The following is a 26,897-nucleotide window of genomic DNA, read 5'->3' as shown; positions in this document are numbered from 1 at the left end:
TTATGCACGAGATTTTTTTAGATTTTTTTAGAGAGGAATTTTATTATGAGATGAAATGTAACGCTGGATATATGGATTGTTTTTCGGAAGTATTTCTGGGGACCTTGAATCTAAAATTGTTTTTAATTTATGTGGAAGATCGTGTTTGAGGATCAAGGAAATATAAGAACATGTAATATACACATGTGTTGTGGTTAAGATCAGATCAAAGTTGCTCTATTTTTGTTTTCCGGCTTTAATAGACCCATCAAGCACTGATGATTGATTAAAACCCGAGTTCATATTATAGACATTAATATATCCTTTCGTTTTTATTTTAGTTCAAATATTTATTATCTACATATTTATTTTAATATCGATCATCTTTATGGTAATTTATCTTCCAAGACAAATCCACATGGGGTGTGACAAATTATTCTATTATTTTTTATCATAAATAACTAAATGACAATTTTTTATTTTATATTATTTTCAATTTTATTCCATCAAAATATTTTATGATAGTTTTTTTTCACATATTTTTTTATAATTAAAAATTAAATATCTTGGCCAATATTTGCTGGCCCAAAATTAAGATAACTAAAAAAACATCTTTTGACTGGTAACAAATGTCATAATTACCAGAAGTAGCGTATCTCGGTGAATAATGACAATAATAACAACAACAATGATAATGAGGAAAAACTTACCGAGCTGTGTTTGATGTGTAGGGGCAGCAACCGGCCTGACCTTGTCCGGAGGGCATCTTCTTGTCGCAGTGACTGTGGCAGGCAAGGGGATGCTCGTCGAACCACCCCCTCCGGCTGTCTGTTTGTTGTACGGCGACGGGAGTCTGAAACAAAGACAAGTTTAAATAAATATCCAGATCCTGCGCTAGTATATTGTTCGAATTTGTCTTGCTGGAAATACGGAAGCTTCGTACTTATTACACTCGAACTTATTTAGGTATGACTAAAACTTCTAATTAAAATCCTGAGGCAGTATTATTATTATTTTGACAAAAAGAAATCAGAAAAAAATGTTATTTTAAAAAATTTATTAAATCAAAGATGGTTAATATTATAAGCCAGACTACCCGATCCAAATTGTTGGATAATGACTAATTTTTCATTATTATTTCTTCACCATAATAATTTATCGGTAGGAAAATAAAAATTTTAATTGTTATTTTCACCTAAATTTTCTTTGATGGTATTGAGACTTCATACCGATAAAATATTATGGTGAAGAAATAATAATTAAAAATTAGTCATTATCCAACAATTTGGATCGGGTAGTCTGGCTTATAACATTAACCACCTTTGATTTAATAAATTTAAAACACCGATCTTTATATATTATATATACATTTTAAAAAATTATAAAGAAAAAAGTTCATTTAATTTTTTAATATTAAAATTCAAAGTTCTGGGTCAAATATTGAAAATACGAAAAAATCCAGATCTTTTTTATAGAGAATTTAATTTCCTACAAAAAAAGGTACTTATAAATTTATTTATTTATTTATTTATTTAATAATGCCAAATGGCAAGATATACAAAATATTTTTGCAATAGTGGATACAATTTTATAAAAATTTGAATATAATGAATATAATAATAAAAATGCTTATGATAAACTATAATATGATTTAAATTTAATTTTTTATATGATTTATATGATTTAACTAGGGTAGATGGGTTTATATAATATCTGTAGTTATACAATCAAAGATAATAACAATATGAATTATAATAACATCGAGAGTGACAATATGTAACTTAGTTTAAGTCTCTTGCTCCATTAAATAATTAAACAGTTTGGTTTTAAAGACCTCAATACTGGAAGCACCAATAATATCAGGGGGCAATGTTTGCCAGAAACGAATAACAGTGATAACAAATGAATTTTCATAATAATTCGATGTAAAATGCGGGATTTTAAAGTTAACATTATTTGATTTGAGAGCTAATCTTTGTGATCGTCGAGAATCAATATCAATAAATTGTTCACTTAAGTAAGTCGGCTTATCTATTTGCAATAATTTAAAGAAATATGTTGCTATAAAATAAGTCCGTCTCGATTTTATGGAAAGCCATTTTAATAATCGACGATAGGGAGTTACATGGTAATCACGTTTAAGACTGAAAATGAATCGAATTGAACTGTTTATTGCTCTCTGTAATTTTAAATCGTTTTCTGCCGTGGAATCAATAAGTACAGCACTACAATAGTCAATTAGTGGAAGTACAGTAGCTGAAATTAATAATTTTCTTATTTCCTGAGTAAAAATATTTTTTCGTACTTTAAGACTATGAAGCGCTGAGTTTATTTTCTTTATTGTGTAAGACACATGTAGCTTCCAAGAGAGATTATTACTGATGTGTAAGCCCAAGCATTTGGTCGAATTTACATATGGCAATGCAATGCCATCAACAACAATAGGAGGTATTGAGTTTGCATCTAACTTTCTTAATCTACCATTTGATCCAATAATCATTGCTACCGTTTTATTTAAATTTAATTTTAACCCGTGTTCTGTAGTCCAATCTGCAATAGCTTGAGCATCTACTGTAACCTTTTGGATTGTTTGTAGTAAATGAGGTTGATGGAAATGATAATAGATGTGTATATCATCTGCAAACAACCCGTATTTGCAATTTATAATTTTTTTTGCAACTAGATTTATTACTAAAAGAAAAAGAATAGGTCCTAGAACAGAGCCTTGAGGTACTCCAGAAGTCGTTGCTAAGAATTTAGTCCGTTCTTTCTTTCTATAAAATTTAAATTTTAAGTCAAAAAGTCAAAAGTCTAAAATATCTATTGAAGATACAAAAAAATAATAGAACTTTCTTATATAGAGGATTAAATTATTTACAATAAAAGCCCTTATCAATTTTACCGTATCTTTAATCCTTAAGCAAGAATTGTAAAAATAAAGAGTAAAATTTCTACCGTCTCGTAAAATTATTAATTTTCTAATTTGCTATTACTTATTTTGAGGAAATTATAATTTATTTTTATCTAATTAGAATTCATGTCCCATCCCAAAATTTTAACTTGACAAAACACTCTTTATTTAATTTTTGAGCATGTATAGAAAGTCTTACAAATAATAAATAAGTCTATGAGAAATTAAAAACCTCCGATCGTCGAACATTCTTTATACAGGATATAATAGTACCAACCTTTTCTCAGTACTTAACTTGTTTTTATATTTTTTAAAAATATATTACAAAGATCAACGTCAAGGGAGAAGACGTGATGTTAAATAAAGCCGTTTGCGCTCAAAGAGGACAGTAATGGAGGCATTGTTCATGTAAATGAAAACAGAATAAAGAAAAAAGTCTAGAAGCCAGCGTGGAAATCGACAGATATATTCCTTAATATTAATAGCGTACAGTCATTCCAAACACGTACTCCTTTTTTAGGTACAACAAATTATTTTTAACAAAAAAAAATCCAAATGTTTACAAAATAAAACCGCGGGCCGACCTCAATTCATTGTTATGGACAATTTTAAAAATAGCAAAAATTTTTATCAGTAAAAAAAGAGAAGGGGAGTATTGAATATTTAAATTGAACTCTTTGTCGAGTTCACGTAAAATTAATTATTAATTGTATTTAAATTACCTATGCAAACATTTTAACATTTTTTGCCGTAGGGTAGATTGAATTCATTCATTAAATATTACCACTGCTTCAGATTTTGCATCAAAATTAATTATTCTCCCTACATAAATATTGTACAACTAATTTTGAACATTTTTGTGATTTTCGTGGTTCATATTTTGGTACTTTTTTTTTTTTTGTTCTTTTGAAAGTAATAAAGTTTGCTTTGGAGACTTTAATTTCAGTTATGAAAACGAAATGTTTACTTTGGGAGCATTTAATTAATTTTTGCGGCCGGAAAACAAATTGCAGAGGATGTTTGGATGTTTTTCAGGAGGCTCTGTTCTGACGCTGATAGCTCCGCTCGGTTGATTGAAGGCGAGCCTCCGAAAATGTTTACGCTCAGAATATATATGATTCTACGAGTGGAGATTAAAGAGCCAAAGTGGATAGTTTGTTTATTATTTTGTAAATTTTTAAAGCTGTTAATGCTTCTTTGTGAACTTCATTAGTGATTTTTAAAAATTAATGTATATTAATTGAATAAAAATAAATTTAAAATTGAGATTTCTATTATCGCAAAATTAAAATATTTTTTATCGCATTTCATTTTCAAAACTATCTAACGAAAAAATTGAAAATAAATATTTTTTTGAAGGAAATTTAACGCTTTACAAAAAAGGTCTGATTAAAATTTTCATCAGACGAACCATGTCCACGCAATCAGACTTTGAACCTTTGTCTCTTTTCTACAATTTGATTTTAAAACTTCTAAATTTTGTTTAGAATTTTATTACTAATAAACGATTTTATAATTAAAAATAAGAGATTAAAAAAATATATTTTTAAAGAAAATAAAATCCTTTACAAAAAAGGTCTCCTAAAATTTTCCGCTAAATCACTTCCTTCAAAAATTATTCAAGGTCAAAGCATTAAAAACAAATTTTTAATTTTTTGTATATAATTTTTAGCTTCCGAAAATATTACAAAAATTTCTTTAAATTCATTTTTGACAATTACTTTAAATATTATTTTTGATACATCATCCAAAAAAATTCATAAGATTATTTTGGCCTCGGCTAATTTTAAAATTCTCTAAATATTTACTAAAAATTATTAAATAAATCCTTAATCATATCAAAGTAATAAAAAAATTTCTGAACAAGTGAATTTATAAAAATTTGGCTTCCAACACGGAAAAAAAACTCGAAAAATTACATTATAAATAGTAATAAGTGTCGCGTCGTATTAAAAACTAGAAAAATTACAGTTCGAAATAACATTTTTCTAAATTCAAACTTTGAATGTTAATTTTCAGAGCTTTCAATGTAAATATTACACTCTACAATGTAATTCTTATAAAATCTGTAGTAATTACACACAGTAAAAAAATTTTCGTAAAATTTAACATAAAATTTTGTGTAGATGATTTTTTTACATAAAATTTATGTTAATTCTACACAAACTGTTTGTATTGATCAATCCATCCATTTTTTAACACACTCAAGTGTTAATTCAAAGTAAAACTACACTTTTTTAATGTTATTGGTCAACCAACGCAAAATTTATGTTAAAGAATACTCCCAGTCGGTTAGTAGTATAAATAACACTTTTTAAATGTCAATTCAATATAAAGGCTGTGTTGATGTTTTCTATAGTAACACAAATAATATGTTGAATTTACACAAAGATATGTTAAATTATGACGCCGCTCCGCTTTATTTTGCGCGGGATTTCGGGAGTACGAGCATAGTCACGTATGCCACACAAGATATTTAGACATGTGAATGTGATAGCCTCAACGTCATTTTAATTTGGTGGATTTTGATTTGTGTCATTACGTGAAATACTTAAATGCAGCGTGAAAAAAAAATTATTTTCCATTAATATATAATTAATGAGCTTATTAATAATTAATAATTAGAAATCAATACATCATTAATCCTATAATCATCTATTGCCACTGACTTGTAGTAAAGTAGCAACTATTGATTAAAATTAATTAATCACTATTTAAAAATTTTGAATACTTTATTGAGTTCTTTAACTTTGTATTTATGGGAAACAATTTATTTTTTATTCAGAAATTAAAATCTATTTAAATATATATTTAAATTATTAATAAAACTCACAAATTTGACAGCTGATCTGAGTAACACAAAGACAATGTTAAAATCAACACTTTATTTGTGTTATGGATAACATTTAAGTGTGTAGAAATCCGAGAATCAGCCGATGAAAGTTTTAACATATTTTTGTGTTACTTTTAACACAGAATTATGTTGATTTTATCAATACAAACAGTATGTGTAGAATTAACATAAATTTTGTGTAAAAAAAATCATCTACACAAAATTTTATGTTAAATTTTACGAAAATTTTTTTACTGTGCAATCTGAAACTGTAATTTTTCCAGTTTTTATCACGGAGCGCCACGTTACATTATATAATGTAATTTTTCTATTTTTCTCTTTCCGTGAAGTCTTGAATTAAAATCTTGTAACTCCGGTCGGTAACAAAGAAAAGTGACAATACAATGTAACACTCCTACTATAAGTATAGTCGAGTTAAGAGGCATTAAAGCGTCACTACACGTGAAAATACCGTCTTGTGCAATTATCTCTAATTGCTCGAGCGAATTAGCAAGCTCGTTCACCCAAGACATTTGCAATGCGATTCATCCGTCCTGTGGTGCTCAGGTACACTCTATAAGAACGATATTAAACATAATGACTAATGACGACTGGGGAGTATGACCTCTTGAAAATAGAGGCTGTTGCCAAGCCCAAAAACATTTAGGCTGTGTTTGATATAATGTTTAGTAGAATATTGATTGGCGTTATTACGATGAGGATGTAAACATATTCACCAGTGGGATGAGATGAATTTATGGATGTAATTATAATCTATAAATTGTAGTAGACAAAATCAATATGTCTATGGAATGCGGAGCACGTGAAGCCTGGCTATAGGTATGGAAATGCTTTTCATCTCATTTACCACAATGGAGGGTCCGTTGAACATGCAGGTAATTAGTTGAATCCTGCAGAATATCTTATAGCTTCTAGCTTCTAGCTTCTAGCTTCTGTGGTCTGCTTCAACAGATCGGTAATGTCTGATGCCTGATGCTGGAGCAATCTTGGCTTAAGCTTCACCTCTGATCTTTATCTCAGCCTCAAGACAATAGAGATTATAATTATCGGCGATTGCAATTAGTGGATTTTAGTTTAAGTGCTTGGAGAATTAGAATCGATATATTTTATTGGTTGATTTATTATTATTTCTGTAATTGTCTGATGCACTTTGGTAATTTTATTTTATGGTTAATTTAATGAGGTGTATTTTAATTTGCATTTTATTTTTATTTTAATGAATATAAACGGAAAAAAATTATTTTTATAGTTAAAGGAAAAGTTTTTGAGTTTACTGATTTTATTTTGTGAGTAAAATTTTAATTTGATAAAAATTATTATTATTTTATAAAATAAAAATTATAATTCCTGTAAATTTGATAATTTTTTTTATAAATTACATTTTTTAAATAATACAATTTTTACAAACTAATTTTAATTAATTTGAAATTTTTTTTTTGAAAATTTAACTTGACTATTTTATTTTAAAAAATTAATTCCTGTAAATTAAACATTTTTTTTTAATAAAAAAAAATAGTTATTTAATTTAAAAATAACCATTTTTGTATTTTTCCCTATGCAGAAAAAATAATTAATACGTATAATTAACCGGGAAAAAATAACTGAGTGATAAAAAAATTATTTTATCCCTTAAATTCATTTAAATTTGTTTAAAAAAAAAATTTACAATCTAAATATCAATAAACTTAATTAAAACATATAAAATAAAATTATTAATGACAAAAAAAATAAAAAAAATGTCCAAAACTAAAAATTTTGCAGTTTTTGTTTTAAAATGACATATAGGTTATTTTTTATCGAATTTCTGGACAATAGTTCTTGGACCTGGACCTTGAGATGAATTTAGATCCCCGCAAAACAAAGAGAAAGGACTTTCGTAGAAAATGACAGTCCTTTTGAGCGGCATGCACGCGACAACTTTCTCACAAGCCGAAAAAAGCATTGCTCATAATTAAATGTTCGGCAGAGCTAAACTATCGAGCTAATTAATTTATCCAAAAAGAGGGAGCTAAAAAAGCGGCTGGTTCAACGGAGAAAAATAAAAAAATTGTGCATATATATACAAGTACGTGGCCGTGACGCAAAATCTATTTCAGCGACCATTCACATTAAAAAGCAACATTGAGTCACTGGATCCCTGGTATAGTAGTTTAGCTTTTGTACATGCATGTCTTTGAACTCGTACTCTAAATAAAGAGAGTACATACTACATACTACATACTACCAGCTCAGGAATAATACACCCGGTCGGGTATAAAGTAAAAAAATAAAAAAAAAAAGGAAAGGAGAGATTGAGGAGTCCAAGAAGTAGAAGAAGATCAAGTTTTGTGTAAAGACCCACGGCTTTACGGGAAAGACAAACATGTATATATTTATGTAGGGGAAGCAAAATGAAAAGCAGCGCAAGTTCGGATAAATCGCGAGTGGCAATCATAAATCAAAGTCAAAGAAGTCAAGTTGCTCATCATTGCGAGCGTTAAATTGTTGAATAAATGGAAATATTTTATTTTTTTTTTATTTTTACAATGGGTAGAAATTAAAGAAACCTCTTCTGCAATCAATAACAGCCCACTTGTGTATTTTATTTGTATTTTTATTTTATCGTCGAAAAATTGAGGATTTTACTCCCTTGGAAATTCGCAAGATATTATTTGTTCTTGCTTCTTATCCCCGGGGACTGTCTGGATTCGAGAGAAAATTACCGTTAATTATTAAAAGTAGCAAAGTGAATCAATATTTTATTTTTTTGTGATAGTTAATAGAAAAAATTAATGGAAAAAAATTCTTTTTGGTTTTTATAAAAAATATTTATAAATTATAATTGAATAATTTATTAATTATATTTTTTAAATGGAAAAATCAACAGATCAGTTTTTAATAATTAAAAATTTTTAATTTTGGTTTATGAATTTGGTTTTTAATTTAAAAGTAGAAACTTTTAAAAAAACAGGAACAAAAATTTTTTGTCGATTATTTTTGATGAAAAACAATTTTTTTTTAATTAATAAAAAATATTAGTAATTTTTACAAGTTCATTTTTTATAATGGAATTTTATTGGAGTTTAATAAGACTATTAAACAAAATTAATTGAATATTTAATGAAAAAAATTAAGATTAAGATTAAGTTTAAGATTATTTAAAAAAAATTAATTAAATATTTAATGAAAAAAGAATTTGTTCTTGTAAATTTTTCTAAAAAATATTCTGCAATTCAATAAAAAAAAAAAAAATACTAAAATATATATAAGTAACTAAGAAGAAAGAAAAAAAATAAACTTTTCTCAGAATAAAAAAGTATATGTATGAAATGTATAACAATAAGTAATTTAATCCACATGAATGACACTTGTAATAGCAGAAGTAGCAGATTTATACGAACATACACCTACAATAAATATATATATATATATATATATATATATATATATATATATATATATATATAGTGGACAAAAGTAGGAGCCTTTTGTAGAGTGTATGTGTGCAAGCACGCGATGGACGTGAATAATTTTATTTTAAAAATCCGGTCGTTACGTTGTCCATGAACTAAACGCCGACCGGTCCTCCCACTTGAACACCAACGACCAGCAGAGCACACTGTCCGTCTTACATTTCCGCAGGACACTCCTATTATCCATTTCCATTATTTAAAAAAACATTATTCTGAATCATGTACACGCGAATTAAATAAAATGTCGCCTTCAAATAAATTTCCATAATCACCTCCGTGAATCCTTTATTAAAATCAAACTAAACAATAAATATTTATTAAAAAAAAAAAAATAGTTGAATAGCCGCGAGGCGATAATAATGCACGTGTTTGAATATATTGGCGCGAAAAGGTGTTGAGCCTGAGGAAAGACGTTGCAACCGGTCTTCGTCCTAAGATTAATCTGGTTTATATGTTACAGACTTTTTTTCTCGGTCCAGTTTCTCTCGCCTGTATTATATATATATTATTCATCTCACTACACCCGCGATCTATAATTATACTTGTACTTACGTGCGATAGAAATAGTTAAAGCAGAACCTGATACTTTTAAAAATTTACTATGCATATAATATATAAATAATATACAAAAGCTTGTGAGTTGACGTTAAACTGCGGACGTGAGTAACGGTTACTGAATTTCTAAGACTATCATCTCTATCCAGGTACGATGTCTGATAATAATATCAGTGCGGATTAAGATAATAATAACTAATGACTATTATTTTATTGTATTAGAATTCTATTTTTTTTCTATGTCAAATACTTGTTTTTATTTTAATTGTAAAAAATCTTAAAATTTTTTTTAATAAGTAATTCATTACATTAAGTATAAAAATGTATATATTAAGATATTTAAAATTGTAACCATTCTACTCTTTCTGAATGTACTAAATTTTTTATACTTAAGCTACTACTTCTAATCTTAATTTTATTACTTATGTGAAACAAAATTCTATGTATTTACTTCTTGCTATTTGACTTTATGCTTCGGCATTTAAATTCAATAAATAAATAAAATAAGTAATTCAAAAATATTTTCAGTCAAAACTTCAAAATTTTTTCTAAAATAAATTTTTTTTTTTTTTCTAAATTAGAGCACCATGGTAAAGATGATAAAGTTTGTATCAAAAATGGATTAAGATTAAGGGACATTATCTTATTTCATATATGTACTTTCATCATCATTTTATCGTTTTATTATTCAGGTTACTTTAACAGTAATTTATTGTAAATCAAATAATGTAATTCAAAAAAAAATTTTTTTTTCATATTTTTACATATGTTACATATGTTAATATGTGAAAAAATCACGTATGGTCATCATTTAAATATCCATAAATTTACTAGTAAAATAAATAATCAAGTAAATTTTTTTTGCTTACGTGTATTATTTCACATGTAAGAAAAAATTTTACACATATGAATAAAAATTCTACATATGCATAAAATTCACATATGACTAAAAATTTCCCATATTTATTTATTTAATTATTTTCTTTATAAATAACCTAACAGCACAAGGTCAATAACAAGGTTACAAAAAGATACAGAGTGTAATTCTGAGTGACTCATATAACTAAAGAATAATAGTATAAATAATAATATTTTATATAAAATTATAATACATAGTCTTATAACAGAAAAAAAAAGAGTTTATAGGGTAGAAGTACCGTTTTTGGCCACTTTAGCACCGTTTTTGGCCAGTTAACATTTGAATTAATTTATAAAAAATTACAATATTATAGCCATATTTTTGTTGAGTTTTAAAAAATTTATATTAAAACAAATTGAGTTTGTAATGGTTTATTAATATAAATCCATTTCTATCGTTTATTTGAACAATAAATGGCCATAAACGGTACATTGAGAAAAAAAAAATACTTTTGTTAAGAAACTTTTCTAGATACAAGAATTTATATTCTTGAAAATTTTCAAGAATATTTATTCTTAGCTCAAAAAATTGATTGAAATAATTTTTACTTAATTAATTTGAATAAAGCTATTCTTCTGTTTATCTATTATCCAAAGATAAATATTTATGCTCATCTTTTCAGAAATTAATAATTAATAATAATAGAATATTTGATCGTCAGCGAGTTTCTTGAGCCAAGAAATTCTTAATTGAGCAAAAGTATTTTTTTTTCTCAGTGTACAGTGGCCACGAACGGTACTTCTATACCCTATATGAAAAAATCCCAACAATATATATATAAAAAAAAAAAAAAAACATTAAAATGCATCGAAAAAAAAAAATTTCCAAACCTGTGAGCCTCAGGAGAATTTGGCAAACTCCTGACTTTCCGGTTGCCCCCGCTGCTTCCGCTGTTTCCCATTGTTTATATCAAAAACCGGGCATTTAATCACCACTCTCGATAACCCAACAATCACTGAAGCTCCAATCACTCACATCATACCCGAGAACCAATAAACTCATACATTATCTCATAAAATTAAATGAATTGGAGTTCATCGAATAAAGATCAACATATCAGCGGACAAAAAGTAGCAAGAGGTCCTTAAACACTTGGGCATGTTTGATCCACCTTGTCTAGTCCTGTATCGCGGACCAACTGGCAACTGGTATCCCTAAACTCCACGACTCCTCAAGCTGAAACTTAAACTAAACTCAACTCGTGGTAGTCAGTGTACTATACTGCGGCTCGGCGAATCGAGGAGTAAAGCAACCAAACCAACCGTCGCGAGCAGACCCAGAGCTGCTCTGTCATATATATATATATATATATATATATATATATATATATATATATATATATATATATATATATGTTTTCCCCATTAGTTCCCATAGCACGTGGCGCTCTCGCTCTTATCCCCTTCCTATCCTGGGATCCTTCGGTCATCACACTCCCTCACATGAAACACGCGTAAGTCGCGTTCTCTCCTCGCTGAAATACCGTCTAGTCCATCACATTGTCTCTCTCTTACTCGCGAGATATGCAGCCTCCCTTGTGTGTATATTGTGTTGTTGGAAATGTGAGTGAGAGGCTACCAATACAAGCGGGCTTTCCCCTGAACCCGACCAATCGCTGAGCGGGATCTCACTAACATCAATACAACGCACGGCTTTGATTTTTTAGCACTTTTTGGTACGCACTATACATTCACATGCTAATGCCTCACGGATTCATCGACGGTGTGCATGTGTGTGTATGTGTGTAATGGGAAAGGGATTAATACACTTCCACGGTATTTTGTTGTCGGACAAAGCTTTTTTGTTATCCAACCCTATTATTATATATTTATTTTTCAGATATAATGACCTATTGTTATTATGTTAATCCACGTCAAATTTAAGTTTTTGTTCACAAGAAGAATATAATTAAGTTTTGGTTTTTTAGTCTGTTCCAGGCTGAGATATGAACAGCTTTAAAAGGTGAATAAATTTTTTGGGAGGGTTCTTTATGTCCAGAGTTAGAAATTGAAAAGTTAAAGTCGAGAAATTTGAAGAAAATTTTTAATTTGGAAATTTTTGGAATAAAGAAATTTTCTGCAGATTTTCGAGGAGTGAAATAATAAATTTTGGTTTTAGATGAAAATTTTAAAGCTTAATTTGGGAAAAATTTTTGAATGAAAATAAATTTATAATTAATTTTTTTTTAATCGAATTGTCAAAATTAGATATTACTGCACAGAAAAAAAAGATTCACTTGAGCCAAGAAAATATTTTTCTTCCTAATTATTTTCTTGAGCGAAAAAAAATTTTTTTTTGACACAAGAAATTTCACTTATTCCAACAAAATTAATTCTCTTGCTTTAAAAAATACGTATCTTGATCCAAGAAAATTTATTTAAGTCAAGAAAATCTTCTTGTTTTCAGAAAACTCAGCCTCTTGCTCCAAAAAATTTAATTCTTGATAGAAGTAAATTTTCTTGTCTTGAGAAAGTTTCTCTCTTGCTCCAAAAAATTAAAAATAAAGATAGAAGTAAATTTTTTTCTCAGCTGAAGTAGGTGGCGCTGCTTCCCTAAAGTATCTAAAAATCTTGATCAAATATAAAAATTTATTTTATCTAGTATTTATGATAATTTTAATTAAGAAAAAATGACTTCTACCAAGAATAGAATTTTAAGAAAAATTTTTACTTCGGACAACACAACTTCGGTCTTCCTTCAGGCACCCGAAAATTTTCTTGAGCCAAGAATTTTGTTCTCCAGTCAAAAAATTTTTTTTTCTATGTGACAATAAATTACTAATAGAAATTTTTTAAATTGAAATTCAACAGGTTATGGGCCTAAAAAAATCCAAAAAGTATTTTTTTTTGGTTTTCAATACCTTAAAAATTATATTAACGTTGAAAAAATTTTTGTATGAATTTTAAACGTTTTATTTATTATTATTTTAATAAGAAAAATTTAATAAACTTTAAAGTTTAAATTTTTGGACTAATTTTTTAATAAAATTCTGCAGGGATAAAAATGATAGTCCGATATTGTCAATAAATTTGAATAATAAATACAATAATAATAATGTATAATAGAGTAAGATAATAACTGGATAACATTGAAAGGTAAATAAAATATTATCATTATACGAGATTGATGCGTCTGATGAAGATATTAATGAGAATAGAAGGGATGAATTATTGATTGCGAGTGTGTCGACAAGTTTGATTACAATGAACATAACTTTATTGTGTAGCAGAGCAGTACACACTCGAGCTATACAGTGCAAATACAAATAGTCGACGAGGGTGGCTCGAGTCTCTTGCCACCGCCGGTTTTATGTAAAATGGAAATAAAATGTTAATGCGCGGTGAATTGTCATGAATCTTTTCCGTGCATGTGAATTAAAATTGCTGCGAATCTGCGGTAACGAGCTCGTGAGAAAATAAATACTCGGAAAAAAAAAACACCTACTCAAAAAGCTTACACTAACACATATCTATATATACACATACTTATACGCAAATAAATATAAAAGGATTTATACAGGGGAAATGAAAATAAAGAGGAAATGTAAGCCGTTCTTGATGACATTGCCAAGCAACGAGAAAATGAAATGAATAAAAATAAAATCCTAGTATATTACTTTAGTTTAAAGGTGTCCGCGATCTTGAGTGCTCGCGACTGGCCATTAAACCGTCACTTAACATTTATGAGCCAAGATTAAAAGGAAAAAATGAAAGGGAAATTCTTCAAGAAAGACGAAAATAGTTCTTGATATATTTCGTGTTTTGTCGCGATTATTTTCCGACTTTTTGGTCATAAATTTTAAACTTCTTTCATCTGATCATTAATAATTAAAAAATAAAATTTTTAAGATAAAAAAATTCTTGAAATCTCATTTTAGTGCAGAACTCTGCAATTTTCCGCAATTGGTAACAAAAATCCCTTTTTTATCAGAAAATATCGCTTATTTACCGACAAATGCGGCTGTTTTATCGGACCTGGGTACAAAAATGATGCCTTGAGTAGGTAATTTAGACATTTTTCTTATCTAGGTGTCGATATTGATGGAATTTTGTGGTAAGTTTTACCGACAGAAATTTAAGAAGGTAAAAAAAAAGGAAACTTTAAATTTCTTATCTAAAGTGAATTCAAAGAAAAAATTGATTTTTCCCTGATAGCCAGCGCTTTCTCAGTAAGTGTTGACTTCCAGCAGTTACGGTTAATTTATACATCAAGTTGGCGGTAATTCTTCACTCAACAACAGTTGTAAGCAAATTGACGGAAATCTACGGCCGCAACTTGAATACAAGTTAACAATCAAACTTGTAGTTAAATTTCCTTTCAACATTACTACAATTTGATGGAAATACTTGTACAGCAAATTTTGCCGTCTATTTGCAGAGTAAGTTATAGGTAACTAATAGGTAATCGCTCGCTTTGCCAACTCTTTCCGTCAAGTTTGTTTCAAATTGCGGACGTAGATTGACAGTAAGTTATAGGTAAGGTGGCTATCAGGGTTGACGAAATTTTCTAACTTGAGGCAAAGAAGAAAACTGTAATCAAAAGTAACTCACCTCGGCATGTCTTGAAGCTGCTTGGCTCGCTGTTTGTGCCTGGACAACGCGAACAGAAGGGCTAGAACTGGTCGTAGTGAGGTACCGGCGGACAATTCCCCGGGATTGACAGCACCCACATCGGCGCCGAGGACTCGGAGCGCGCCCACGCATAAACTCACGTTTTCCACCTACAAAACAATTAATTACTCCATTAATATAAATTACCTTTGCTATGGACAACATTTTAGGCGCTCTGCGAATCTCCGTGGTGTAATTAACGATAATTTATGGGAGTGCGTTATTTAATTAAAATTTTCATTTGAATTGTTATTATAATGGTGTAATTGGTATTGATAATAATGGAATTTGATGGTCACAAAATGTCCTGAGAAAGAATTAATTTTGCGGACGATCGATAGGGGTGACCGGTAAAGGATGATCAACTAACTCTTTACTCTTTGTCGAGGATCGGGGCGGGTGGAAGCGCTTTTTAACAAATTAAACGACAAGCGACGGTGCAGGAAATTGCAGCGGTGGCTCGAAAACAAATGGCACTGCTACCACTCGACGATAAAAAATATATTTTGTGAATAGAGGGGCGGGAAATAAAAGAGTGGGTTTAGTTTTGGCTTATAGTCGCTTTTTTTTTTTTTTATTTGAGGCGAGGCTAATCATTACTCATACACGGTATGTAGTAGAGTGAATTTGGTTGAAAGGTTTAGCGGTAATACTTTTCCGAGACAATTTCGATAGATTGCATTCGATCGAGGAAATTCGAGCGACAATTGTCTATGATTAAATTGCTTTAGAACTTTTTTATTTTATGTTATGTTTTATTGAAAATTGATATGCCAATTTTTTTTTTTATCGAATATTAACACGAATAATTTTTTTTTTTAATTTTGTTATTAAATAATTAAACTTTTTACCATTATCACAATAAAATATCATCATAAAAAATTATTAAAAATTTTTTTTCATTTTTTTTTTATCGAAAATCAACACAATTAATTTTTTTTTAAAATTATGTTATTAAATAATTAAATTCTTGACTATTATCACAATAAAATATCATCATAAAAACTTAATAAAAATTTTTTTTTTATTTTTTTTATTGAAAATTAACACAATTAATTTTTTTAATTATGTTATTAAATAATTAAATTTTTTACTATTATCACAATAAAATATCATCATAAAAAATTATTAAAAATTTTTTTACGTAAAATTAAAGTTAATTTTTCATAGTTTGAAACATTTTCATTTCTTGTCCCAATTACCTACTCAGTAAAATAATCTTCGGTAACTTTAGATAAGTTTTGACGTAAAACTTTGACTTTTCCAAAATTATAGATTAAAATCAGGTCACAACATCATTAGTTTCGATAATACTAACAACTTCTAAGTGAAATAGTTAAGTAAACTAAAATCTCAATAAATCTTAAAAGACTGAAAAGTTTAAAGATCAAGACTTTGATAAGAATCAAACTACTAAAATGTCAATCTTAGTCAAGTATTTTGCATTTAAAAATAAAGAAAAAAATGTACAATACTTAGACTGTAATTTAACCTTCCACATTAGATACAAATAATTAATGCATAATCTCGGAACTTTGTAATAAAATCTGAACAGACTTGTCAAATAATTTACCCGGCTTATAAAAAGATAAGAATCAGAATTCACAATAAAATTTAATTACCGGGGTTATCTCTTGAAATAAACTATAAACTCCTCCTAAAAATTCCTGGAAGCTCGTAAGGACTATCAGTTTTTCCTTCCTTAAAACTTTAATTTCCCTTTGCTAATACTCGTTAGCTTTTGTCGATTGCTTTCGCCGAGCTGAGATAAGACACAGGACATCTTACGTCTTATATCTTTCTACCTTATATTAACTTGTATCAAAAAGAGTCCTCGGTCCTCAGTCCTTAAGATCTTTAGGTAAGTAGCTTGCAATACCCGGTACGGATCTGCTCAAAAGGTAGAGGGAGAATTCTTGAGAAAGAAGAAGAGACGTAATGTTTCCGCGTGTACAAACCTCCATTGGTCCATTCTTATTCGCGGCGTCTTAGTCCCTTGGGATCCAGTCTTATCTTTACGGAGTTTGAAATAAACACGAGTGTAAGCTAAAACGAGAGGACAACGTTGCAAGAAAATAAATAAGTAAATATACTATTATATATCTGTTTGTATGTATGTATAAGAATAAGGGGAAGGCAATGTGAGACGGAATGTCATGAAAAAAACCCGAACGCTCCTTATTCGCGATTCCTCAAGCCATATATATATTTATAAATATATATAACAGTCATCCTCATCAACTACTAACGTTGTTCTTACTCCATTACATCTTACAGCGTTACAGATGATAACCTTAAAAATTTCATTGGAAAATAATTAATTTCAAAATTTGTTTTTTTTTTTTTTAATCAATAATTTATTATTATTATTTTAAAAATGTCAATAATAGAAATAATCTATATTATAAAGAGAATAAGACAAATTTGGTGTCCAGGATTGTCATATGATAAAATCGTTTTTTTTTTTTTTAGTGAAATTTGGTGTCATTGCAAAAGTCTTGATTTGAATTTGTGCCTTTTCATGATTTCATATCATTCTCACCGATAGTCAATTTATGATGATACGTATTTAAGCTGCATTCAAAAATGCTCTATTTCTAGATACATAATTAAGAAATGACCTTGTATCTCGTGAACTATTCACATTTTTAAAGATATAAGCTCATCCCGATGTTACACTCATCGAGACTTTTCATTTGAGTACCCACATCAATTTTTCATATATTTACATATATTATATATATATAGTATATATGAAAAATATATAAAAATGCATGTGGTTACTCAAATGAAAGCTCTTGATGAGTGTAACATCGGGATGAGCTTATATCTTAAAAAACGTCAATAGTTAAAAAAGTACAGTGCAATTTAACAAATATTTTGTGAACTATTGACATTTTTAAAGATATAAGCTCATCCTGATGTTACACTCATCGAGACCTTTCATTTGAGTACCCACATCAATTTTTCATATATTTATCTATATAATATATATGTATATATGAAAAATGTATGAAAATGTATGTGGGTACTCAAATGAAAGCTCTTGATGAGTGTAACATCGGGATGAGCTTATATCTTAAAAAACGTCAATAGTTCAAAAAGTACAGTGCAATTTAACAAATATTTTGTGAACTATTGACATTTTTAAAGATATAAGCTCATCCTGATGTTACACTCATCGAGACCTTTCATTTGGGTAAATTTCATTTGTAGTAACTACAATACGTTTGTGGCAAAATTTACCTGCAGAAATTGCAAATGCAAGCAGTCTAGAAGTGTTTAAAATAAAGATCTATGACTATTTCTTGGAACTTGACTTTCAGTAAATTACCTTCACGTTGGCTTCTGTATATATTCTAATATTCTTACAAACTATTGTTACTTACTAGTCAAAGCAACTACCATTATATTGTTAAATACGTGGATTAGAATAAATATTACATTGTTATTTATTAAATCAAATTTAAATCTAAATTAAAACAAAAGTTAAATCTAAAATAAAATTATAATTGTTATTTTATAAATAAGATTTTGATGTACACCTACACCTAAGTTTATTACTTTGTATTAAAATTCTAAGTGAAAATTTATAAAACTATGTACAAACCTTTGCCATTCGGCTAATTGCCTTGGCATATTAAATAAATACATACATACACTCATCGAGACCTTTCATTTGAGTACCCACATCAATTTTTCATATATTTACATATATTATATATATGTATATATGAAAAATATATAAAAATACATGTGGTTACTCAAATGAAAGCTCTTGATGAGTGTAACATCGGGATGAGCTTATATCTTAAAAAACGCCAATAGTTAAAAAAGTACAGTGCAATTTAACAAATATTTTGTGAACTATTGACATTTTTAAAGATATAAGCTCATCCTGATGTTACACTCATCGAGATCTTTCATTTGAGTACCCACATCAATTTTTCATATATTTACATATATTATATATATGTATATATGAAAAATATATAAAAATGTATGTGGGTACTCAAATGAAAGCTCTTGATGAGTGTAACATCGAGATGAGCTTATATCTTAAAAAATGTCAATAATTAAGAAAGTACAGTGCAATTTAACATAATTAAGAAATTACCTTATATCTTGTCAACTATTGACATTTTTAAAGATATAAGCTCATCCCGACATTACACTCATTGAGACCTTTCATTTGAGTACCCACATCATTTTTTTATATATTTATATATATTATATATATGTATATATGAAAAATATATAAAAATGCATGTGGGTACTCAAATGAAAGCTCGTGATGAGTATAACATCAGAATGAGCTTATATCTTTAAAAACGTCAATAATGAAGAAAGTACAGTGCAATTTAACAAAAATCATTATTTAATATAGCAAAATTTTATTTATTTATAATCCACAAGTCACGGCAGTCACATAGTGACTGCAAGGTTGCTAGTGATAATAATAATACATTTAAAAAATTTTGATTTTTCATCATTTTTTAAATGTTTTTTTCATCATTTTTCATTACAAAGTATAAAAAAGTTTTTTTAAAAAAAAAATCTTTCACTCGTAGCCACAACAAAATAAAAGTAAAAAAAAAAAATACTTTATTTTAAAAAGTGTACAACAGAAAGCACGCTTTGACGTTCTGTCATTTTCGTAATTCTTTACCACGTGTTTATGAAAAACATTTGTAAAAAAACCCGGTTTTACTTTAGTGCTGCATCCCTCTTATCTTTTGAGTTGTCCGGTAGTACCATATATAATACAAAACATACATATAATAGTAAATATTACTCAGTCATCACTCACCTAGTCCCCAGATTTACATTTACATGAATATCTAAATTTTTATCAGAGTGGAGAGCAATGAGTCAGTACTTTTCCTATTCGCGCTAGTTCCTTTTACATAAATTTATATATTTCTGTTAGCAGGGTTGCGGTTTTGTTTTAAAAATTTTTTTCGCGAGTTCTCTCCTCTCGGGTATATTAGCCTAAGAACAATGGAAACAAAAGCTGGACACGGCGCTTAGTGCAACTGCTCACGGCGGTCACGTTTCCTTTCCTTCCAACTAGCATGTACTTGTACTGTACCGTATCAGTATTTGTTTTATATGTACATTGTACATGCATTTATACATATTTTATTTGTTTCTCTATTGTAATACACAAGTATTGCTGATACGCATGTTCATTTTGATAAACAAGTACTAAAAAACTAACTATATACATTTTGTAATTCTTAAGTTGTTAAAGTTTAAGTATAAATATTTTTAGTTTATTGAAATTATTATTATTTTGGCTGAAATATTAAAAATACGCAAAAATTATAAGAGACTTTTTTTGTAAAAAATTTAATTTTTTCTTATATTTAATATTTAATACAGAATATTAAATTGAAAAGAAAAATGAAAAATTTTTGAAATTATTTATAACAAAAATTGTGTTTAAAAAATTTTTTATATTTATTATTTTTAATTTCTTGATATCTGAATCATTAACTAAAAATTTATCACCTACATTAAAAGTTAAAATTTAAAAAAATTATTTATGATCTGTAAAAATTTTTCTCTGAGTAATAATAAAAAAAGCAGTAGGTATTTATTTTACTTTATTTTAATTTTTAAGAGGAGAAAGAAAAGACGTGAGGTAACATACGAAGAAAGTGAAAAAGAAAAAATAATTACCGATCATTAATTATGGTTATTGATTAATAATGCAAATAAACTGAGATATAAAGTGAATAAAATAGCACACGGGATAATAAAAGATAAAAAAAGGGTCGAGCATAATGTAAAAAGTAATTCCACAAAGACTCGACGACACTCACGGCGCCTCAGCCCTCCTCCCGTAGATATATGTGTATATATATAGATATAGGTACATCGGCATCCGACATCCAGATAAACTTTGTTAAAGTCTCTGCTCTTGTGGGATATATCTTAAGATGTCCTCTTATGGTAGTGTCTTGGTCGTGTGCACCGGCACGGGCTCGCAAAAAATAAATAACGCACCGCGTATCGGCCAAAAGGACACCAGTACTACTCACATACAAATATATAAATATATAATATAATAATAATAATAATGGTAAAACTTAATATAAGTAGCCAGAGAAAATCAAAGTTGAATTTAATTCTCGGCATAAATCAAACTCTTGCATTGTCAGCATGATTATCCGACAATCCTACGATACTTACGCCAAAATATATTTTACTTTATTTAATAATTCTTCTATTTATTGTACAATTTTTTTTTTATTTTATTCTAAAGTTATTTTTATATAAATCGGATTATTAAAAGTATTTCGTATAATTTTTTATTTTAAATAAAAAAAAATTATCACTGAGCAATTTAAATTGTAGAAAAATTTAAAAAAAAAAAATCATCTGACTTTTGAACCAAGTTAAATTTTCAATTGTCAGACCAAAATAAAAAAAAAATTTTATACTCTAAAATTTTAGAGTAAAAAATATTTGTATTTATGAATGATTAAAAACACCTCTAATAATTTTTTTTATGAGTTTAAGAACAAAAATGAAAAAATTTTTATTTTTCGAAGAAAAAAAATATTTTTAAATTTAAAAAATTTGGAAATTTATAGTTTTTTTTTTTATTGAAATAAAGACTTAAAGAAGAATTGTAAATAAAAATATTTTTTTTTTTTCAAATTTAATTTTTTAAAATAGCAAAATATAATTTTTTTAAATCATTAAAAAATTTAATCTAATTTTTTCATAAAAATTTAAGATTATTATGATTAAAAATGACATAAAATCACGTTCGAGTTATGCAATATAAATATGTATTTCGGTAGTATAAATACAAACTCAGTAAAAGGGAATATATATGCAACAATAGAAATGTTGAATAAATGAAAGGATTTCCTTCTTGCGAGTTTAGTTACGAATTAAGAATATGGAGCATATGTAAGATCTGGAGTATATAAATATATATCATAGTGCAGATATTTATGTAATATGTAATATGGCTCAAATTCTATATATGCGCTGCATGAGTGTATTATTACACATATGAATTGACGGTTGAGAAAAGTTTGTAAACGCTGTCTTTATTTATCGCTAGTACTTAGGATTGAACCTCAACTTTTATAAATAATATTCCATGCTCCTTTTATTATTTTCTTATTATTATATTGTATATTATAGACTCAAGACTTAAATCAGCTATCATGAACTGAACTCAACTCGGCTGAACCAGGTGGCGAGTGTATTATTGTAGTTTGATCTTTAGCTAAGGCTAAAATTGCCTCACTGAATTTTCCTTTCATTTAATCACGACATTTATTATTACACTGCCAGAGCGCGCCAATTTTTTTTCTTCATATTTATTTTTTATTTCAAAGCAAATTAAAAAAATAAAGTGCTCATTAGTTTAATATTTTTATTTAAGAGTTAACAAATAAAATTCAATGTCAGTATTGAGATTATTTATATTATTTTTTTTCTATCAATGAATTTTGGTAATAATATGACACATTTGTGTAAATTATGACTCACTGTATCTGATATAAAAATTGATATCAATTTCAATAGATTTAAATAGGTATATTTAAAATAAAAAGAAATTTAATAGAAAATTTTGATTATAATTAATGTTGACAAGAGTATTTTATTAGTGAATTTATTATCAGTTATTGATGAGTGCTAATCCAGCTCGTAAAAAAAAAATAATCACTGTTTATAGATGAAATGTTATTTTAAAACTGTCACGGAAAAACAAAGCGGGGTGACAGAAATAAACTTGTCACTTTTATTTTTTATTATTATAAAATGAAAAATAAACTTTTTTTTCACTGTTTAAAAATTATTATTATTATTATTATTTATTAAAAAGGATATGTTAATTTTAAGCCATCTTACCAAATCCACTTGGAGACCAATCAATATATTTCTAATATTATTATTATTCACTGAGAAAAAAAAGAACTACTCTTGAGAAAATTTTCTTGTCACAAAAATATATATTCTTGATAATTTTAAAGAATATATTTTCTTGTCTCAAGAATTGATCGAATTATTTTTTGTTTAATTCAAGTAAACCTTATTCATTTGTTAATCTATCAAAATTAATGCTAATATTTTATTATCATGATAGATATTGATATTCTTTTGTCAAAAAACCAAAATTTATTTTAAACGATTCTTAGGCGAAAAAATTTTTTTCTGGACAAAAAAGTTTTTTTTCTCAGTGTTATTATTATTAAAAAAAATTTAATAATAATTTTAAAAAAAGGCAACATCTGTTTAGCAATTTATTGTCTTTGAAGACTTTGATTTTGATTTCTGGCAAAACAATAAGAGATACATCAAAATTTTCAAAAACTTTATTATAAAAAATTTAATTTCCTACAAAATAGGTTTCTTATTATTTTTTCATAACTCCAATATTTAACCAAAAATTAAAAGTTTAAATTTTGCAACTGCTCTTGCACATAATATAACTCTTAAGCAGTCGGCTTTTTCACAAATACTAAATTCTCAGGCAATCCCATTGTGAAATAGCACGATTCATTAATTTATTCCACGCGCTTAACCGGTAGTTTTATTTTCCAAAAGAGCGCCAAGTTTGCATGCCTTTCTTTTAACCGTGCAATGCCTTTTAAGTATTTATTTACATTTACACTAATTTTCATTAGACCGTAAATATTTTTAATATTTAAAAAAAATTTCACTCACTCTAAAAATACTTTCTTCAAATTTTGATAAGCACAAATTTATTTAACACAAAAAAAAAATCTAAATCTAAGGCAATAACAATAAAACTTGTGTCGAGTGTTGCTACTAAGCCGGTTACCTCCAAACTAAACACTAAATAGTCCCGAAGGTTCATAGCCTACTTACATCCCTACTTAAACCTTTTCTCACGTGATTGCTCAGTTGAAGCGGATTTAAGTAAATTAGAAACAATTAACTGCTAAAAAATAAACTGCAAGCTAATTTCTCGGAAAGGATCGATCGGTCCAATAATTAAATTCACCAACTATATCTATAACTATAACTATACCTGTCTCGAATCTTTCTTCTCTTTCTGGACCAATTAAATATGTCGACTCTCAAAAATGACTGTTTAAATTTATCATAATTCATCATTTACATTAATTAATTTATAAATAAAAATGAAATTTTAATTAAAAAAAAATATGAAATTCGTATAATAATTTAAATATTTGATTTGTTTCTAACTTGATTAATATTCTTACATTAAATGACGTAAGCTCTTGCTCTGGGGAAAGAGAATTCCAAAAATTGACGCCAGTAATAGAAAATAACTTCTGATTAAAGCTACCATGCAAACGTCGCTTAATTTTATATTAGTGAATTAAAAAATAAATTAATAAAAATTTTATTCTGTTATTTTTGTTGTGAATTTTTTATCCGTTCTTGGAAATTTTTTGTAAACAAAAAAATTAATTTCAATTGAAGAAATAATATTTAATATAAGAAAAAAAAAAAAATTGATATCAAAATGAGTTCTCATTATCGGAAAACCCGCGGACAATGAGCCCGCGAAATAAGTAAATATTTTTTCCAATTGATATGATATGATATTTAGGATAATATATTGAAATTATTAATATAAAAATTAATGTATTGAAAAACAAGTGATAAATGTTTGGATTTTTTGGACGGGCCATGTGCATCGCTGTTATTATACTTATATGAATTCATGTGTGTGTGTGGGTTACTGATTTCTATCTGGTCGTTCTACATTATTGGACGGAGAGAGAAAGTGTTGGAAAGAGCTGGGAAGAAAATAAGAGAGAAGAAAGGAGGAAAGAGGGTGACGGGGTTATCCCGTCTAAATATATTTACATGTATGCCAGTTTTAGTTAAAGAGATGAAAACGAACCAGACAGACAGTCGAGCTGCATTTTCACTACTTCATATCGCTACTCTTCATTTCTCATGTCATTCGATATGGCAATCTTCTCTAACTTTTTTGCTTTTTTTATTTATAATTATATCATGTCACGGTGTTTTGATTCTCTCTGATAATTCAATGAGATAACATCTTGATTTAAATGTTACTAATTATGATGAACTTTAAATTTTATTAAAATTATTAGTTCTGATGTCTTATATTCACTAATAATAAATATAATTATATATTTGATTTAATAAATTTTCAAAGCATAATAATAATAATAATAATAATAATTTAAAAATTTTTATTATCATTATTTTATTACGTGTTAAAAATTTTTTAAACATCTTTTTTTTTTTTTTTATCTCCAACAATACCATTATTGAAATATTTTAATAAAAATGAGAAAACACAAATGTTTATTGTTCATTGTCACTGGCATTATTTATTTTCGTAGAAAGTACGGTACATACTACTACCTAAATAATCACAGAATACAACACGGAACGTAATTTGCGGTCATAAATTGTCTTCTGGGAATAATTGTATGCTGAGTCAGATTTGTTTTTTTAGGCTCTAGTTATACATACAACTCACAAATATTATATATATTCCATTCTACTGATATCAAGTGGACGGTTTATCAAAAATTATTTCTCAAGCCCCGACAGTCGTTAGATGACTAATTGACCCTGCACGGACTTTCCAGCCAAACATTTTACCAGTCATCTTTTTAGCTTATATCCATAATTACTGTCTTCTTTCTATAACAACATATTTTTTTTTATAATTGTATTTTTAAAAAAATAATTTATTAAAATTCAAGTGCCAAATGAATTTTAGAAGTGCAATATATAAATTAATATCGTATTATACATATATTCACATACATTGTAAATTGTAAGTAAATATACATATACCTACTAAGTGAATTGCCGCTCACGATATTGCGCAACTTGAATCACTGGAGGTCCTTGGCACTATTCGTACGTAAGTTTCCTCAAGATTACTTACATATACTGACTATAGACAGAACTCAGCAAGCACATGGAGATTACTTTGAGCAAGCCTTCCTTCCTGTACTTGTATTCTCTTTCCTATTTCTATTTCTACTTCTAATTCTATTTCTATTCCATTAAACAGCGCCTTAACTCCACATACCATCACATAACACACAACATACTCCTCCACTTTCTGGTATTCCTTACTCCTTATTCCTCACACAATATACAATCCCTCTTACTCTTATATATTAACATCGTTGATGATAACGTTATCATTATTACCAGTTCTCGATCCGCAACGCTATTATATGTAAACCTCACATACTATTATATATTTTATACCTTTGCTTGTATTAAAAGCCTAAGATTAAAGGTGTCGACAACTTTTATTCCTTCTCATTCGGTGTAACAATTGTGTCGGTATGCAGTTAAGTCCCATCTATTTGTTAATTTATAAGATAAACTCATTCGATGGTATTTATTTTATTACAACCCACAAACAATAAACATTTTTATTATTTTTATCGGTGTAAATAAATTTATAAAATAAAACTAAAAACAGAGGACGGAGTTTTTTTATTTTTATGTCAAGACTGATATCTAAATTTGATTTCTGAAAGGACTGAATAAATAATTGGGCTTGGTTGGGACTTACCGGTTTTTAAGTAATTATCTTGTATTTTAGTATTTAGTACCGGCACGCGAGTATTTTTTTTTTGGTAAAAGT

General features: G+C 27.7%; 1 protein-coding gene and 1 long non-coding RNA gene across 9 annotated transcripts in view; both read right to left on the bottom strand.

The window, feature by feature from the left end:
- LOC123273088 (protein sickie) overlaps positions 1-26,897 on the bottom strand; it is a 180,616-nt gene that overhangs the window by 82,946 nt on the left and 70,773 nt on the right. For 7 of the 8 annotated variants that reach the window (XM_044740284.1, XM_044740279.1, XM_044740281.1 and 4 more), the window contains 2 exons: positions 15,221-15,390; positions 690-832 (listed from right to left, as the gene is read on the bottom strand). In XM_044740284.1, coding sequence (XP_044596219.1) covers positions 690-832; positions 15,221-15,390 — 313 coding nt within the window. Of the gene's footprint in view, positions 1-689; positions 833-11,500; positions 11,895-15,220; positions 15,391-26,897 lie in introns of those variants that run through there. The other variant, XM_044740285.1, reaches the window with a different exon arrangement.
- LOC123273090 lies at positions 9,523-9,842 on the bottom strand. Its single transcript, XR_006511251.1, has 2 exons — positions 9,749-9,842; positions 9,523-9,685 (listed from the first exon to the last, which is right to left on the bottom strand). It is a non-coding gene; the product is annotated as an uncharacterized LOC123273090 (long non-coding RNA).

The sequence above is a fragment of the Cotesia glomerata genome, linkage group LG10 (assembly GCF_020080835.1).
Source record: "Cotesia glomerata isolate CgM1 linkage group LG10, MPM_Cglom_v2.3, whole genome shotgun sequence".
Taxonomy (NCBI): domain Eukaryota; kingdom Metazoa; phylum Arthropoda; class Insecta; order Hymenoptera; family Braconidae; genus Cotesia; species Cotesia glomerata.
Note: the sequence above shows the minus strand (reverse complement) of the source record. Positions and strands in the feature narration are given on the sequence as shown.